Source organism: Oculina patagonica, chromosome 2, assembly GCF_052425735.1.
Source record: "Oculina patagonica isolate OP01 chromosome 2, crgOcupat, whole genome shotgun sequence".
Lineage (NCBI taxonomy): Eukaryota > Metazoa > Cnidaria > Anthozoa > Scleractinia > Oculinidae > Oculina > Oculina patagonica.
The window spans coordinates 34,265,896-34,284,189 of NC_135759.1; the positions used below are offsets into that span (position 1 = coordinate 34,265,896).

Sequence of the window (18,294 nt, forward strand, 5' to 3'; positions counted from 1 at the left end):
GGAACATGGACAATAACTTTTTGAGAACATGGGAACAAAAGGAAAATAAACCAGGGAACACGAGAACAATAACATACCGTATTTATTCGATTAAACGCCGCCTTAGGGCAGAAATATATAAACGCCGCCCTCGGCGTTTATTCAAATAATATCTTCAGAGTCAAGTCTATCTTGTCAGTCTATGATGTTTTAAGCCTGGTCTCTTGAAACTGACTGGTCATTTTTGCCATGATTTTATTGGATGTAAAGGCCTATCAACCCAGGCGATTTTTTATGCGATTTTTGTCGCGCTTCCCGATGCAACTTTTTTGTCGCGCTCGAGCTCGCGATGAAAATCGCAGGTGTAAACTTGCGGCGATCCAAAATTTTGGATAAAGACTAAGTATAAATCGAACCAGCTCTGATAGCCTGCATACAGTGCAGCAAAAATTGGTCCAGACGCGTCAAAACGGTCCGCGGGATCCGATAATTTTTGTAAAGAAACAGTCAAGTTTTTCGCGGGGCCATTATTGGATGGGGACAGGAGTGGGGACTGGTCTAGACCGTGGAGACTGGAAACGGGTGTGAAAGACCGGAAGTTTTGGGGTCGACTACAGCAACGAAAAATCATGGCGGATCGAAATTGACATGTAAGCAGCTCGGATATAATGCCAACACGGAACTTTGCAGGTGGACAGTCCTGGTCGGAAAAGGTAAAATAGGTATTTTATTCCAAAAATTAAAGTATTGGTCACGACAAGCTTATATTTAGTACGTTTTGAGCTTGAATTTACTTTGGCAGTATTTTTGTCTAACGTACATGAAACGTAGTGCATTATAGACAGAATACAGAGCTTATTTTTGCGACTGCTTAAGTTACGTACATGACTGCGATGATCTTTCATTCTCGTTCAAAAATATGAAATACAATACTGAGCTTTACGTGTACGTAACGACCAAATCGAAACTTCAACATCCCCCACTCACCCAACCGCGGGCATTTTAACTGTTGTAGTTGTTTGTTAAAATTCCCATTCCTGGGCCAAAAATGATGTTTACACCCCCCACCTAATGGTCAAATTTGGTATTGAGATGCTCTTATACTACCCCAGGACATAAATGGGAAAATGAGCAAAAGAACAAAAGTGTATTTCTTTTCAGAGTATGATTTATGCCCGGGGGGGATTGCTAAAAGCAGGCCGGCGGCCAACCCCACGGCCCACGGCCCGCGGCCCACCTATAAGCTTAAATAAAAAAAAAAATCCAAAGTCGAATCTTCAAATCTTCATCGAAAATCAAACGTGAACTCACTTAACATTGAAAAGGAAAATACTTCAGTCTTACCCACAATTTCAGCTCATTCATATAATGAACACCAACTTTGACGTATGGCTGGTCTTTTTTTGGTATTTGTTGACAGATATTTCTTCATTAAACACGGTTTTACCATGCATTTTTGTGTGACAACAAGGACGTGCGTTTGCAGAACGTTCGTAGCTTAGTAACCAGGCATTCGATCTGACGTCAATATGACACTGAGGCGAGAACGAAGAAACAAAACAAGATGGAGGTGTTCGGGTTTCGTTGCTATCCTATCGATAAAAAGAGATTTGGGAGTCATCTGTTCAAGAGTTTCGTAATCAGTTTGGCGAATTTGCCATCAAAGTGCAAAAAGGGGAAGAAACAGTAAGTCATGATCCTCGTCTACTACGCGCCCACGCGAATACTTGTGGTATTTTCTCGCTCGTGTAGAAAGTATGGGCCATTGTCGGCACTTCAAACAGCTTTTAGGGGTATATGCATATATTGGTGGGCTGCGGGCCGTGAGGTGGGCCGCCGGGCCGCCGGGCCGCGGGCCGTGAAGTGGACCACTGGCCGCGGGCCGCGGGCCTGCTTTTAGCAAAACCCCAGGGGGGTACTCCCTAAAACTTACCACGGGGGTGTGCCGCTGAGTCTCTAAGACTCTGGACCTGTTCCAGAGAAAAAAAGCTGAATTTGCGACCCTGTACCAGGCAAACATTGCAAAATAGGTACCCTTCCACAATTGAAATATATGTAGATAGATATAAAAACACTAGCATATACATCACAAAGCACTCACTCTGGCTCACTTGACTTCTTCTGTGGCTTGGAGATAAAGCGATTAGGGGAGTGGAGTTTAATAGCTAACTTTGATCGTGTTTAGTCCGGATTCTGGGGGAAAAAACGACCCTGTTCCAGAGTCAAAAGGGTGATTTTTATACCCTGTTCCAGAGTCAGAGAGGCAAAAAGCATACCCTGTTGAGCGGCACATACCCGTATAGCCCTTTATATATGGGAGTACCCCCCCCCGGGATTTATACACCTAACAATGTTAAGCGGCTGGGGGGGGGGGGGAAGGCCGGGCATAGTCAGGGGATTTGACAGCAATTGTTTGCCGGTAGTGGGGACTTTTGAACATTTAAATGGATTTTCTTACAACATTTTATTGAAGTTTAGTGACTCTTTTGAATATCCACAAATGCTCTGGGGTTGGGCATTTGATCAGAAAGTCTCAGCTACGTTCAAATGCCCAGCCTATGCCCGGTCTCCCTCCCCCTCCCCCTCCCAGCAGCCTAACATTGATATGTGCATTATATGTAGAATATTTCACTGGGATCACCCACTAGTTCCATAGTGTCCCAAGTCTTTGTTTTTTATTTGATAAAAGGGGGTTAAATAGATTATGAGCTCAAAATTTCTAAGGTGATAGGAGGGGTGTGAATAGGGGTACGTAAATCCATCAATCTGTGCTATTTTTTGTCTAAATCTGTCAATCCGTCACTATTTTGGTTTGAATTCCGCATTTCTTGAAAACTTTGTGTCATGTAGTTTCACTGCAATGAACAGTAGATATTTTTTTAAAGCCATTTTTTTAAGAATTTTCTTTCATTGCTTATTTTTGCAACAATTCATTAACATACTGACGAAGATGGACCAAAGAGATCCAATCTTCATTTTAGTATCCATGATCCGATTTTCCTAACATGAAGAGTCTGGATTCCAGGCCAAAATTCTCAGCTTATCCGCAATACGCTGTATATTTAAAATCTGCCACGAATCCGTTCAATTATCACAAGAATTCACAATTCGTTCCCTTTTTAAGAGGCCAAATCCATCAAGTCGTGAACCTATTCAGCCCCCTCTGATAGTTGGTGAGGCTGCAGGCAAATCAACCATCACCTTAATGTTATAGAAATTAAGAGCGAATAATCTAATTATTTTAGTAGAATTCTTAGTAAAGTACTGCTACTATTAATTTTAACGATTTTAAATTAGTTTTAAGCATTTTAAATTATAATTTAAATTGTCAAACATTCCGAGCTCACGCATACTTGTATACTAACAGCTGATAGTATACTTGTAAGTAGCTTAGCCAATCAGATTGTGGCATTTGCATTAGTATACTAGTAAAATTCCATGGAAATAGACAGCTCAAAGTACCCTGAGAACAGAAAATCCTCCCAATTTCCCAGACCTGGGATATTTTACGGTTATATCCTCAGCGGTCTTTGTAATTAGGGTGGTAAGGGAGGGAGGTCCACATCACGAATCACAAGCTTTTTTTATTAAATCACCAAACGCATATATTTTTCGGACCATTTCACAAATCGCATCTTAAATGGATTAAAAAATAAAATATAATTAATATAAAAAGACCTCTCTAAATTTTGACAATTTTAATTAGTAAGATTAAGGTACATAATTTGTTTTGATTTTTCACGAACATTTTCAGAATGAGTCACAAATTGTGGTCCTAAAAATTAGCAGATCACGCATCAGACTGGTCTGGCAATTTGATCATGGCCGGATTTGAGCTGGTACACTATTTTTTGCTCAAATCACGCATCAATCACATCCCTTCATTACTCTGTATAATTTCCAGGAAAACATCCCCATGTGAATCCCCCTGCGTTTCCTGTTTTCCTGAGGGTTTAATCTTTGCTGGGAAGCAGTGAATATAATCTGGATAAAAATTTATCCTGCTACTACATGAAAATGCACTTATCAGTGCTAGGCCTGGGCCCTGGGGGGAGGGGGTAATGTTGGGTATCTGACTTTCCAGAGGAAATTTTTATGAAAATCCTTACCCTGGGCCCCCAAAAATTGTTCAAATTAGAGCAAATCCTGCATTTTGGTCATGTCTTATAAGTGATTTCCTTGAACGCTTTGTGTATCATCATCACCACCATCATGAACTTCATTTTAGTATCAAAATCTTCTAGCATGTATTCTGAACAATAAAATATTATCACATCCTATGTAATATACAAGATTCAAAGAAATTTAATCCACACAATATCCACAAATTGAAGTGTCTTGCATTTTACTACACAAAGTGTGTTCAAATGCAAGGCCATTTCACTAAGGGACTGGTCAATAAGTACAGGGGGGGTGGGCCGGAGCAGAAAGGGGGTGGGTCATCAGTTTTTGAGCCCTCGAAAAGGGGTGGGTTATGTAATTTTGATCTACACGTAGGGGGTGGGTCATCTTATTTATTCACTTACTTTTAACTGTTATAGTTCCAAGAAAAGTTGTATTCATCAGTATATAAAATTGATAAATTTCTCCATGTAAGCAGTTTTAAATGAATTTCTAGCGATTTCAAAAGGCCCAAATATAAAATTTTCCCGGGGGAGCATACCCCCTGACCCCCCTAGATGGCTTGTAATCATATCATTAGTTTTACCTGACTCTCTTCAACCTGCATAGATTCACGCTGGGCTTTAGGCCTTTAAATACCAGTAAACTCTTTTATTACACAACTAAGGTGGTCCGAGGGCTAATAACTAAATCAGTCAATCAGATGACTTAATTTCCAGTCCCGCGAGGGCCGATATTTTCCAAGTATCGGACCGGGTTTTGTCCCGGATGATCCTGCGCTAATTCCCTCGCGATTTAGCGCAAGATTTTTGCTAGATTTTTTTGCAAGATTTTTTCGGAGTTTTTATTGCTTTGAAAATGAAATGACCTTAAACACAGAAATAATAGCGAGCGTAAAAGTTCTGCCGCACATTGTTTTCCACGACATCTACCGGGTAGCAATTCCCACTACACAAAGTTTCTAGTCTTGTAATAAATCTCTTATTAACCAAGCTTGCTCGAGACCGTACTGTCAAGACCTCGGGCTAATATTCACCCAGTACAGCCCTCGCGCGTGGTTAATAAGATATATTTCTCAAACAATTTGCAAATATGAATGATGGACAGTGGTTGTATTTTATTTATGTTATTAATTTCTGTATAAAAATATGAACTCTTTAATATATAATTGATTATGAATTAATATCATATACTGATTCAGTTTTTTGCATATGTTTGTGTCTAAATTTCCCCATGGACTTTACACACAAATATGTGGAAAACTTACAAAAGGCTAGTATGAGAAGTGATAAATTCATCCTTCTTTGGTGTGTCAAGAAATGGAAAAAAGACGTACATGGAACAGCAGTGTTCATCAGGGAAAATGTCTATGTAGGGAATTTCACTTAAAAAGCTGAAGTCAAATAAAAAATCTCCAACCCCTAACAGATGATAAAGAAATGATAGGTCCCTTGATTTTTTTTTAGCAAAGGGGGTGGGTCATGTAATTTTCAACCCCCTGTCAGGGGTGGGTTAGTCGGTTTTGAGCCAGACGGAAGGGGTGGGTCACAAATTTTTGAGCCACCACTTTTCCAATTGCTCCGGCCCACCCCCCCTGATACTTATTGACCAGTCCCTAAAAACAGAAAATAAAAATAAAGTCACGTTGGTGGCCATGGTGGACTCCAGGTTAAGCGGTCTGGGTTTAATCCCCAGCTGGGGTCAATGCATTGTGTTCTTGGGAAAGATACATAACTCTCATGGTGTCTCTCTGCACCCTGGGGTATAGATGGGTACCAGCAAATTTAATGCTGAGAGTTACCCTGCAATGGGCTAGCATCCCATCCAGAAATGTTCCTAATTGCATAATGCTATGGAAACTGGAATAAGTCAGGGAAAATTGATATTTTGAAGATAAATCATGGAAAATTGAAATTATTACATCACTGATTTAATATTATTGATACTGGAAGAAACATGGCAGGTCAATGTGATCTTAGCCTGCGTGCAGCGGTCTCCTAGGGCAGAAGGCAATAGGAGATAGCTGCGCACATGCTAATGTGATCTCAGCAATGTTTTGTTTTGGAAGCAGAGGGTGGAGGCCAACTGTATCTGACATTTGGTATTTATTTGGTAAGGGAAAGTGAATTTTTGTCGGGGGAAAATCAGGCAATTTTTAAAACTGATGTCTCTGCCTCTTAAGGTTTTTTGCACTAAATGCTTTTATTGTATTAAACAGAAATGAATGTTTTTGTTTCATATACAGACGTTCCCACAGTGTACCATTGAAGCAGTTGAGGATGTTGTGTGATGTGACTTCTCTGCATAGGAGATGCTAGCTTTAAGATAACGCAGGAATATGTTGGAATTGCACATTAGTTTTATAAGCTTCAAAAAGACACCTCGATAAAATGGGTGCCCTGTTATCGAGATGTAAATGCAGTCAGCTTCCACACACCACTGATGCAGACCCTGCTGAAACAGAACAAGGAGATACAACAAAAGTGACAGAACTTGAGTTGCTCATGATATCACAAAAGTTGGAAAGTGAGAAGCTAGAAGAACCTAATATTTACAGCATATCGCTTGCTGAAACTCTAAACAGCTTTAGACATCAGGAACTTTTTGTTGATTTTAAGATTACAGCAAGTGGAAAGGATTTTCTTGTACACAAGAATGTGTTGGCTGCCAGCTGTAAGTTCTTTAGAGACTTGTTCAAAGTATCAGAAGCTGCAGTTCGTTATGAACTGGCTAATGTGAAGCCAAGTGCTGTGGAGGATGTTCTCAATTTTTTGTACACTGGTAAATGCAGACTACAGGGTCAACAGAATGCTGAATCAGCACTCCGGGTTGCAGATATCTTGGGTATACGAGATTTACAAGAAGCTTTACAAAGATACCTTTCCTCAGCAAATGAAACGTCTGAAGATACTGGTATCCATGAAGAATTCATTGCATGTCGTGAGGGGTCAGTTCTGCAAGGGATAATGGAATTTTGGGCTGAAGGATTGTTCTGTGACCTCACATTGACGACTAATTGTGGAAGAATTGTTCCAGTTCACAAGAATGTTTTAGCAGCTGTCAGCTGTTATTTTCAAGGTCTATTTAGATCTGACATGAAAGAGGTTCATGAAAACAATGTTGACTTTGGAATGATCAGTGAAACGGTTGTCAATGAGCTACTGAATTTTATCTACAGTGGAAAGATTTCCATCACTTCTGACAATGTACGGAGCTTGCTGCAAGCTAGTGACTATTTGCTGATAGACCACTTGAGAACAACTATTGTTGCATCCTTTAAAGGTTCCAATTTTTGGCACATATTTGATTTATTAAAATCGTTTAGTTGCCCGTATGAGATTAACGCAGATGTTTTACAGTGGACTCGTAGCCATTATTGGGAAATCACTCAATCAGATGAGTTTTTGGATATCACTGAAGAAGACCTGAAATGGTTTCTATCAAATGATGATATTGTGTGCAGTGAGACTCAGATGTTAGAATCTCTGATCCGTTGGTACAAGTATTCAAAGCCTCAAAGAGAAGAATCCTTCCAGAGACTTCTTTGTCTTGTTCACATGACTAGTATTCCAGATTTGTACTTGAAATTTCTTGCTGAAAGAGAAGGTATTGAAGATTTATTATATTCTTACACTGGTCACCAACTTAGAGAAAAGGTTCCATTAGATGAATTGAAAAGAACTGCACACTTCTATAATCTCGTAGTGTTTGGATTTTCGCGGGATCCTGATTGCTTGGGAAACCGACTGTTTTACTGGCTTCCCTTTGCTGGTCCATGGTCATACATTACTCCTCCATACAGTTTTCAACGAAATTCCCCAGTGATTTACACTGGTGATGCTTTGTTTCTACAGTGGTATGGGTTCCACCCTCATTTAACTTACTTTAGTAACCCTTTGAGTGCAAAACATTTCAAACATGATTCTTCTTTGTGTTCCGCTACTTTGATAGAGCACTTATCTGATGCGCCTCAGGAATGTACTGCAGTTGCATTGGGAAGCTGCATCTATTTGATAGGAGGAACTGTTAGACACAAAGTCAGCAGCACTGTTCAACGATTTAATATGGAAAAACAATCTTGGGAGCCTGTCTCAAGCATGCAAGAACCGCGTATTTATCACTCTGCTATCAACTATAGGGATAGATACATTTACGTCTTTGGGGGCCTTGAGGGTCGGGCATGTGTTAACTCCAATTACAAGTCAACAGTTGAGAGGTATGACCCAGAAGAAGATTCCTGGTCATTTGTAGCACCTATGCAGCAACCTCGACGTAATGGCTTGGCATGTGTGTTAGTTGACAAGATCTTTGTGATTGGAGGAGAAAGCGCAGAATGTGCGTGTGCACCCAAATGTGAAGTTTATGACCCAATTACGGATGTGTGGCAGATGGGTTGTTTTCAGATAATAGAAGCTTATACTGTAAAAGCATGCAGAGACACTGGAACCTTCCGTCTTCAAATGTTCTCTAATGAAGGCTCCAGTGGAAGTAGTATTACAACAGAACCAGACCCTCTTGAGCTCAAAGTTTGCATTCCACAGGACGAGGCACTCTATGACCATAATTGCCTTCATAGGCCCTCGGTAACATGCTGTAATGGTTCTATTATTATCTTTGATTTTGGTTCATTTTTGCTGAAAAATTTAAGGTTACCATTTTACTTCGTCGACCCAGAAACTGGCCATTTTAGGATCTTGTATTCATTACCATCATGGCCCAGTGAGACATCACACGGGATTATAATGCCCCTTAGTCGAAGGGACATGATGAAGGCACTCGAAGACTACCCTGGAAACATATGTTAAGCCAACCTTTGTAAGATTAAACTGAGTCATTTTATTTACAGCAAGTGCATGTGGTTTTTCCTGAGACGAGATTGTGTGTTAGACTATGAGCAGTCCCTATTTTTGAAGTGAAGTGAAAAAATAAATTACCGCGTGGGAGGTGGTGGCTGGCGAGGCGAGAAGTTTCTCGCTTCGCTCGCCACCTCCCCCAAGCGGTAATTTTTTTTTCGCTTCACGCTCAGCGGAATCTTCGAAAAACAATTTGCTTCAAGCTCGACAGACTCTGCAAAAAAATAGTGACTGCTTGTAGTCTAATTGTGTGTCCTCATTTATGATGCTTTTTACTTTACAGAATTTAGCAATCAGATTCACATCCCGGCAATGTCTAAATCTAAAAAGTATAAAGGGAACTATCTTAGCCATTACTTTTTCAAAATTTAAAACAGTTTCTGCTTCAGTACTGAAAAACCCAACTTTCCTCTCCCCAAAAATATTTGTGAGCAAAGGGAACTTCGAGTTTTTTTTTCAGGTTTGGCCAACAAAGTTTTCTTGTGTTCCCTTAAAGTATTTCTTCGACTTTTGTGTTCCCTAAAATACCGTATTTATTCGATTTAACGCCGCGGTTATTATTAAATTTTCCTGATTCGAGTGCGGCGTTTATTTGAGAGCAGCGTTTATTTAAAATTTAATATATTTCTTGCTAACAACAGTATAGTAACTGAATTTTAAAAAATTAAAAAACAAATGTTTTAGTGCTTATCTGAAAAGTAATTTTCAATATCTCAAACATTGTTACGATCAAGGAAAACATGTTTGAGGCTTGCTCAAACTTGATTATTACTGCATTTGCTTTTTGCCGGTCTGACTTACGCACGGGTTGTCCAAACGTCAGTCGCCAACAACAGTTCCTTACAGAACTACTCTCGCCTGAACGATCACGCGATATGAATTGCTGATACTACTGGGTTTAAATCGTTTACTATGATCGGCATAATTTTATTGCACGGCAGTTAGATCATGTTTAAGATACGTTTGACTGACGGAAGTCTATTATCGGGGAACATGGCCAATACTTTTTGAGAACATGGGAACAAAAGGAAAATAAACCAGGGAACACGACAACAATAACATACCGTATTTATTCGATTAACGCCGCCTTAGGGCAGAAATATATAAACGCCGCCCTCGGCTTTTATTCAAATAATTTCTTCAGAGTCAAGTGAAAAGTTATTTATTAGAATCTTGTCAGTCTATGATGTTTTAAGTCTGGTCTCTTAAAACTGACTGGTCATTTTTGCCATGATGTTATTGGATGTAAAGGCCTATCAACCCAGGCGATTTTTTATGCGATTTTTGTCGCGCTTCCCGATGCAACTTTTTTGTCGCGCTTTTTGTAAACTAGCGGCGATCCAAAATTTTAATTTTGGATAAAGATTAAGTATAAATCGACCCAGCTCTGATAGCCTGTATACAGTGCAGCAAAAATTGGTCCAGACGCGTCAAAACGGTCCGCGGGATCCGATAATGTTTGTAAAGAAACAAGGGGGGGGGGGGGGGGGGGGAAAGACCGGAAGTTTTGGGTTGTCGACTACAGCAACGAAATATGGCGGATCGAAGTTGACATGTAAGCAGCTCGTATATAATGCCAACACGGAACTTTCCAGGTGCACAGTCCAGGTCGGAAAAGGTAAAATAGGTATTGTATTCCAAAAATTAAAGTATTGGTCATGACAAGCTTATATTTAGTACGTTTTGAGCTTGATACTTTGGCAGTATTTTTGTCGAACGTACATGAAACGTAGTACATAATTTATAGACAGAATACAGAGCTTATTTTTGCGACTGCTTAAGTTACGTACATGACTGCGATGATCTTTCATTCGCGTTCAAACATATGAAATACAATACTGAGCTTTACGTGTACGTAACGACCAAATCGAAACTTCAACATCCCCCACCCCCACTCACCCAACCGCGGGCATTTTAACTGTTGTAGTTGTTTGTTAAAATTCCCATTCCTGGGCCAAAAATGATGTTAACACCCCCCACCTAATGGTCAAATTTGGTATTGAGATGCTCTTATACTACCCCAGGACATAAATGGGAAAAATGAGCAAAAGAACAAAAGTGTATTTCTTTTCAGAGTATGATTTATGCCCGGGGGGGTACTCCCTAAAATTTACCACAGGGGTGTGCCGCTGAGTCTCTGAGACTCTGGACCTGTTCCAGAGAAAAAAAGCTGAATTTGCGACCCTGTTCCAGACAAACATTGCAAAATAGGTACCCTGTTCCAGACAATATCCACAATGGAAATATATGTAGATAGATATAAAAACATTAGCATATACATCACAAAGCACTCACTCTGGCTCACTTGACTTCTTCTGTGGCTCAGAGATAAAGCGATCAGAGGAGCGGAGTTTAATAGCCAAACTTGATCGTGTTTAGTCTGGATTCTGGGGAAAAAAACGACCCTGTTCCAGAGTCAAAAGGGTGATTTTTATACCCTGTTCCAGAGTCAGAGAGGCAAAAAGCATACCCTGTTGAGCGGCACATACCCGTATAGCCCTTTATATGTGGGAGTACCCCCCCCCCGGGATTTATACACCTAACAATGTTAAGCGGCTGGGGAGGGGGAGGCCGGGCATAGTCAGGGGATTTGACAGCAATTGTTTGCCGGTAGTGGGGACTTTTGAACATTTGAATGGACTTTCTTACAACATTTTATTGAAGTTTAGTGACTCTTTTGAATATCCACAAATGCTCTGGGGTTGGGCATTTGATCAGAAAGTCTCAGCTACATTCAAATGCCCAGCCTATGCCCGGCCTCCCTCCCCCCCTCCCAGCAGCCTAACATTGATATGTGCATTATATGTAGAATATTTCACTGGGATCACCCACTAGTTCCATAGTGTCCCAAGTCTTTGTTTTTTATTTGATAAAAGGGGGTTAAATAGATTATGAGCTCAAAATTTCTAAGGTGATAGGAGGGGTGTGAATAGGGGTACGTAAATCCATCAATCTGTGCTATTTTTTGTCTAAATCTGTCAATCCGTCACTATTTTAGTTTGAATTCCGCATTTCTTGAAAACTTTGTGTCATGTAGTTTCACTGCAATGAACAGTAGATATTTTTTTAAAGCCATTTTTTTAAGAATTTTCTTTCATTGCTTATTTTTGCAACAATCCATTAACATACTGACGAAGATGGACCAAAGAGATCCAATCTTCATTTTAGTATCCATGATCCGATTTTCCTAACATGAAGAGTCTGAATTCCAGGCCAAAATTCTCAGCTTATCCGCAATACGCTGTATTTTTAAAATCTGCCACGAATCCGTTCAATTATCACAAGAATTCACAATTCATTCCCTTTTTTAGAGGCCAAATCCATCAAGTCGTGAACCTATTCAGCCCCCTCTGATAGTTGGTGAGGCTGAAGCCAAATCAACTATCACCTTAATGTTATAGAAATTGAGAGCGAATAATCTAATTATTTTAGTAGAATTCTTACTAAAGTACTGCTACTATTAATTTTAACGATTTTCAATTAGTTTTAAGCATTTTAAATTATAATTTAAATTGTCAAACATTCCGAGCTCACGCATACTTGTATACTAACAGCTGATAGTATACTTGTAAGTAGCTTAGCCAATCAGATTGTGGCATTTGCATTAGTATACTAGTAAAATTCCATGGAAATAGACAGCTCAAAGTACCTTGAGAACAGAAAATCCTCCCAATTTCCCAGACCTGGGATATTTTACGGTTATATCCTCAGCGGTCTTTGTAATTAGGGTGGTAAGGGAGGGAGGTCCACATCACGAATCACAAGCTTTTTTTATTAAATCACCAAACGCATATATTTTTCGGACCATTTCACAAATCGCATCTTAAATGGATTAAAAAATAAAATATAATTAATATAAAAAGACCTCTCTAAATTTTGACAATTTTAATTAGTAAGATTAAGGTACATAATTTGTTTTGATTTTTCACGAACATTTTCAGTATGAGTCACAAATCGTACTGGTCCTAAAAATTAGCAGATCACGCATCAGACTGGTCTGGCAATTTGATCATGGCCGGATTTGAGCTGGTACACTATTTTTTGCTCAAATCACGCATCAATCACATCCCTTCATTACTCTGTATAATTTCCAGGAAAACATCCCCATGTGAATCCCCCTGCGTTTCCTGTTTTCCTGAGGGTTTAATCTTTGCTGGGAAGCAGTGAATATAATCTGGATAAAAATTTATCCTGCTACTACATGAAAATGCACTTATCAGTGTTAGGCCTGGGCCCTGGGGGGAGGGGGTAATGTTGGGTATCTGACTTTCCAGAGGAAATTTTTATGAAAATCCTTACCCTGGGCCCCCAAAAATTGTTCAAATTAGAGCAAATCCTGCATTTTGGTCATGTCTTATAAGTGATTTCCTTGAACGCTTTGTGTATCATCATCACCACCATCATGAACTTCATTTTAGTATCAAAATCTTCTAGCATGTATTCTGAACAATAAAATATTATCACATCCTATGTAATATACAAGATTCAAAGAAATTTAATCCACACAATATCCACAAATTGAAGTGTCTTGCATTTTACTACACAAAGTGTGTTCAAATGCAAGGCCATTTCACTAAAAACAGAAAATAAAAATAAAGTCACGTTGGTGGCCATGGTGGACTCCAGGTTAAGCAGTCTGGGTTCAAACCACAGCTGGGGTCAATGCATTGTGTTCTTGGGAAAGATACATAACTCTCATGGTGTCTCTGTGCACCCTGGAGTATACATGGGTACCAGCAAATTTAATGCTGAGAGTTACCCTGCAATGGGCTAGCATCCCATCCAGGGAGGAGTAGAAATGTTCCTAATTGCATAATGCTATGAAAACTGGGATAAGTCTTGGCCTGATGGGCCACACAGTGTATGGGTGTGGTTCTCATAGCTGCTAAAATGGTTTATTACAGTAGTTCAAGGTTGCCACATTTCAGAAAAATTCTTGAAAGGCAGGGAAAGATCGGAAAATTTTAATTTGAGTCAAGGAAAGTTGATATTTTGAAGATAATTAAGTCATGAAAAATTGAAATTGTAACACCACTGATTTAATATTATTGATTTTTTTTTTTTTTTTTTTTTTTTTTTTTTTTTTATTGATACTGAAAGAAACCATGCAGGTCAATGTGATTTTAGCCTTCGTGCAGCAGTCTCCTAGGTGGTGCAAAAGGCAATAGGAGATAGCTGCACACAGGCTAATGTGAACTCAGCGATGTTTTTTTTGGAAGCAAAGGGTGGAGGCTGCTACTGTATCTGACAGTTTGTATTTATTTGGTAAGGGAAAGTGAATTTTTGTTGGGGGAAAATCAGGCAATTTTTTTTTTAAACTGATGTCTCTGCCCCTTAAGGTTTTTTGCACTAAATGCTTTTATTGTATTAAACAGAAATGAATGTTTTTGTTTCATGTACAGACGTTCCCACAGTGTACCATTGAAGCAGTTGAGGATGCCATGTGATGTGACTTCTCTGCATAGGAGATGCTAGCTTTAAGATAACGCAGGAATATGTTGGAATTGCACATTAGTTTTATAAGCTTCAAAAAGACACCTCGATAAAATGGGTGCCCTGTTATCGAGATGTAAATGCAGTCGGCTTTCACACACCACTGATGCGGACCCTGCTGAAACAGAACAAGGAGATACAACAAAAGTGACAGAACTTGAGTTGCTCATGGTATCACAAAAGTTGGAAAGTGAGAAGCTAGAAGAACCTAATATTTACAGCATATCGCTTGCTGAAACTCTAAACAGCTTTAGACATCAGGAACTTTTTGTTGATTTTAAAATTACAGCAAGTGGAAAGGATTTTCGTGTACACAAGAATGTGTTGGCTGCCAGCTGTAAGTTCTTTAGAGACTTGTTCAAAGTATCAGAAGCTGCAGTTCGTTATGAACTAGCTAATGTGGAGCCAAGTGCTGTGGAGGATGTTCTCATTTTTTTTTACACTGGTAAATGCAGACTACAGGGTCATCAGAATGCTGAATCAGCACTCAGGGTTGCAGATATCTTGGGTATACGAGATTTACAAGAAGCTTTACAAAGATACCTTGCCTCGGCAAAGGAAACGTCTGAAGATACTGGCATCCATAAAGAATTCATTGCATGTCGTGAGGGGTCAGTTCTGAAAGGGATAATGGAATTTTGGGCTGAAGGATTGTTTTGTGACCTCACATTGACGACTCACTGTGGAAGAATTGTTCCAGTTCACAAAAATATTTTAGCAGCTGTCAGCTGTTATTTTCAAGGTCTATTTAGATCTGGCATGAAAGAGGTTCATGAAAACAATGTTGACTTTGGAATGGTCAGTGAAACGGTTGTCAATGAGCTACTGAATTTTATCTACAGTGGAAAGATTACCATTACTTTTGACAATGTACGGAGCTTGCTGCAAGCTAGTGATTATTTGCTGATAGAGCACTTGAGAACAACTATTGTTGCATTCTCAAAAGGTTCCACGTCACTGAAAAGTTTTTGGCACATATTTGATTTAGTAAAATCGTTTAGTTGCCTGAATGAGATTAACTCAGACGTTTTACACTTAACTTGTAGCCATTATTGGGAAATCACACAATCAGATGAGTTTTTAGAAATCACTGAAGAAGACCTGAAATGGTTTCTGTCAAATGATGATATTGTGTCCAGTGAGACTCAGATGTTAGAATCTCTGATCCGTTGGTACAAGTATTCAAAGCCTCAAAGAGAAGAATCCTTTAAGCGACTTCTTTGTTGTATTCACATGACTAGTATTCCAGATTTGTACCTGAAATTTCTTGCTGAAAGAGAAGGTATTGAAAATTTATATTCTTACACTGGCCACCAACTTAGAGCAAAGGTTTCACTAGATGACTTGAAAAGAACTTCACACTTCTACAATCTCGTAGTGTTTGGATTTACAGATCCATGTTGCTCAGGAAACCAACTGTTTTATTGGCTTCCCTTTGCTGGTCCATGGTCATACATAACTTCTCCATACAGTTTTCAACGAAATACCCCAGTGATTTACACTGGTGATGCTTTGTTTCTACAGTGGTATGGGTTCCACCCTCATTTAACTTACTTTAGTAACCCTTTGAGTGCAAAACATTTCAAACATGACTCTTCTTTGTGTTCCGCTACTTTGATAGAGCACTTATCTGATGCGCCTCAGGATTGTACTGCAGTTGCATTGGGAAGCTGCATCTATTTGATAGGAGGAACTGTTAGACACAAAGCCAGCAGCACTGTTCAACGATTTAATATGGAAAAACAATCTTGGGAGCCTGTCTCAAGCATGCAAGAACCGCGTATTTATCACTCTGCTATCAACTATAGGGATAGATACATTTACGTCTTTGGGGGCCTTGAGGGTCGGGCATGTGTTAACTCCAATTACACGTCAACAGTTGAGAGGTATGACCCAGAAGAAGATTCCTGGTCATTTGTAGCACCTATGCAGCAACCTCGACGTAATGGCTTGGCATGTGTGTTTGCTGACAAGATCTTTGTGATTGGAGGAAAAAGTGCAGAATGTGCGTGTGCACCCAAATGTGAAGTTTATGACCCAATTACGGATGTGTGGCAGATGGGTTGTTTTCAGATACTAGAAGTTTATACTGTTAAAACATGCAGAGACACTGGAACCTTCCGTCTTCAAATATTCTCTAATGAAGGCTCCAGTGGAAGTAGTATTACAACAGAACCAGACCCTCTTGAGCTCAAAGTTTGCATTCCACAGGATGAGGCACTCTATGACCATAATTACCTTAATAAGCCCTCGGTAACATGCTGTAATGGTTCTATTATTATCTTTGATTTTGGTTCATTTTTGCTGAAAAATTTAAGGTTACCATTTTACTTCGTCGACCCAGAAACTGGCCATTTTAGGATCTTGTATTCATTACCATCATGGCCCAGTGAGACATCACGCGGGATTATAATGCCCCTTAGTCGAAGGGACATGATCAAGGCACTCGAAGACTACCCTGGAAACATATGTTAATCTATCTTTTTGTAAAAACATGCTGAGCCACCCCATTGACAGCAAAGAACGATTATATAACGCATGAAAAGGGAAACCAAAGACCCTGTTATTGACAATTTTAGATATGCGTTATTGAAAGTACTAATGTAAAAAGAGGATTTCTAAGAAAAGTTTGAGAAACCCTGCCAGTAATATCACTCAAACTGTTAAATAAATGTAGAATGAATTGGCCTGCAGGCTGAGCAATAAACTTGTTAAACGTACAGTTTCCTCGCGTTTCCAAAAATCTGACATCCTAGCTAAAATTTTTCATTCTCGTCCCCAATGGCCGCGATCCTTCTGGTCTGCGCCAGGGATCGAACCTCTTATTATCGGTCAATTCCTTTGCCTTTCACAGAGACTGCTGAGACCGGAGCGTTTCTTTCTCTAGAGATGTTATGTGCGCATGCAAGCGAAGCTAGATCCAATACTGGCCAATGATATTATTCAGCAAGAGAAGATGAGCTCTTGTATTTATCCTTATGATGGCTATTACTTTTTACTGTGTTAAAAAATTCTTTTCTAGTTTTTCTATAGTTTCGTTTTAGAAGCCAAAGATCTTCCTTAATTGCCGGCGTTATAGTTACATCTTAATCGCTACACCTTAATTCCCTGACCATTTTACATACAATATTTTGTTTATTATCAGTCATTAGGTCTATCAAGCCATAACTATCCTGCAACTAGGTCACTTTTTTGCGTATTCCCTTTACAGCGGTGCGTGAAAAATGGGCCTAACACAATTCCTCCAGAAACATTTATTTGCAATTTGTCAGCCAGAAGGTTCTATTGACGATAGCCTCCTTGAAAATTTGGTTCTAAGCAGACAAGTTAATAAAATCGGCTATTTCGGTACTTTTTAGAAAGAAGAACAAACGTAATTTAAAAGTCAAGATATCGAGTAACTAATTATACTAGCTATTCCAGCCTAACCAAATAATGAAAATATTCCATAATTCAGCTGTCAAATATGATTTTGGCACAGGTGCTTGGACAAGCCGATTCTCCAAGAACTGTCTTCATTCCAATGTTTGCCGCCGGCAGACCGCAGTGGCTAATTTGCCTTAAAATATCAAAACCATTATGGCGGCTATTGTGAAAATGGTCTAACTGAACAAAAGATCCACGCCAGCAGTTAAACAAAGCTGTGCGCTTTGTAAAAACATGCGACACGTTAAGACAAAGAGTAAACAGGAACCTGAGGAACCGGCGCGAAAAGATCCAGCTGATCATAGGTGAGTTATTATTTGTGTTAATAGTTCCTCTTATTGTTTTATCAAGAAGGCTTTTTTGTCTGTAACATTGATTAATTGATCACCGTTCTTCTTGTTCACAACTTTTCTTCCGTTTA

At 39.4% G+C, this 18,294-nt stretch overlaps 2 protein-coding genes across 5 annotated transcripts; both read left to right on the plus strand.

Annotated features, from left to right (window-relative positions):
* The first annotated feature begins 583 nt into the window (after positions 1-583).
* On the plus strand, positions 584-8,946 carry LOC144644313 (kelch-like protein 23). 3 transcript variants are annotated; one of them, XM_078503773.1, is made up of 3 exons: positions 688-701; positions 1,400-1,665; positions 6,347-8,946. In XM_078503773.1, the coding sequence occupies exon 3, from the start codon at positions 6,492-6,494 to the stop codon at positions 8,904-8,906; it is 2,415 nt and encodes an 804-aa protein (XP_078359899.1). In that variant the 5' UTR covers positions 688-701; positions 1,400-1,665; positions 6,347-6,491; the 3' UTR covers positions 8,907-8,946. The 3 variants fall into 3 exon arrangements, with proteins under 3 accessions (XP_078359897.1, XP_078359898.1, XP_078359899.1); XM_078503771.1 differs by lacking the exon at positions 1,400-1,665 and having other exon boundaries at positions 584-692; XM_078503772.1 differs by lacking the exon at positions 1,400-1,665 and having other exon boundaries at positions 595-701.
* A 1,524-nt stretch (positions 8,947-10,470) lies between these two features.
* Positions 10,471-17,163, plus strand: LOC144644312 (kelch-like protein 7). 2 transcript variants are annotated; one of them, XM_078503770.1, is made up of 2 exons: positions 10,471-10,581; positions 14,357-17,163. In XM_078503770.1, the coding sequence occupies exon 2, from the start codon at positions 14,502-14,504 to the stop codon at positions 16,920-16,922; it is 2,421 nt and encodes an 806-aa protein (XP_078359896.1). In that variant the 5' UTR covers positions 10,471-10,581; positions 14,357-14,501; the 3' UTR covers positions 16,923-17,163. The 2 variants fall into 2 exon arrangements, with proteins under 2 accessions (XP_078359896.1, XP_078359895.1); XM_078503769.1 differs by having other exon boundaries at positions 10,482-10,572.
* The last annotated feature ends 1,131 nt before the right edge of the window (positions 17,164-18,294 follow it).

Coding starts and splice junctions, on each gene's coding strand:
- LOC144644312 (XM_078503770.1), top strand. CDS start 14,502: ATGGGTGCCCTGTTATCGAGATGTAAATGCAGTCGGCTTTCACACACC.
- LOC144644313 (XM_078503771.1), top strand. CDS start 6,492: ATGGGTGCCCTGTTATCGAGATGTAAATGCAGTCAGCTTCCACACACC.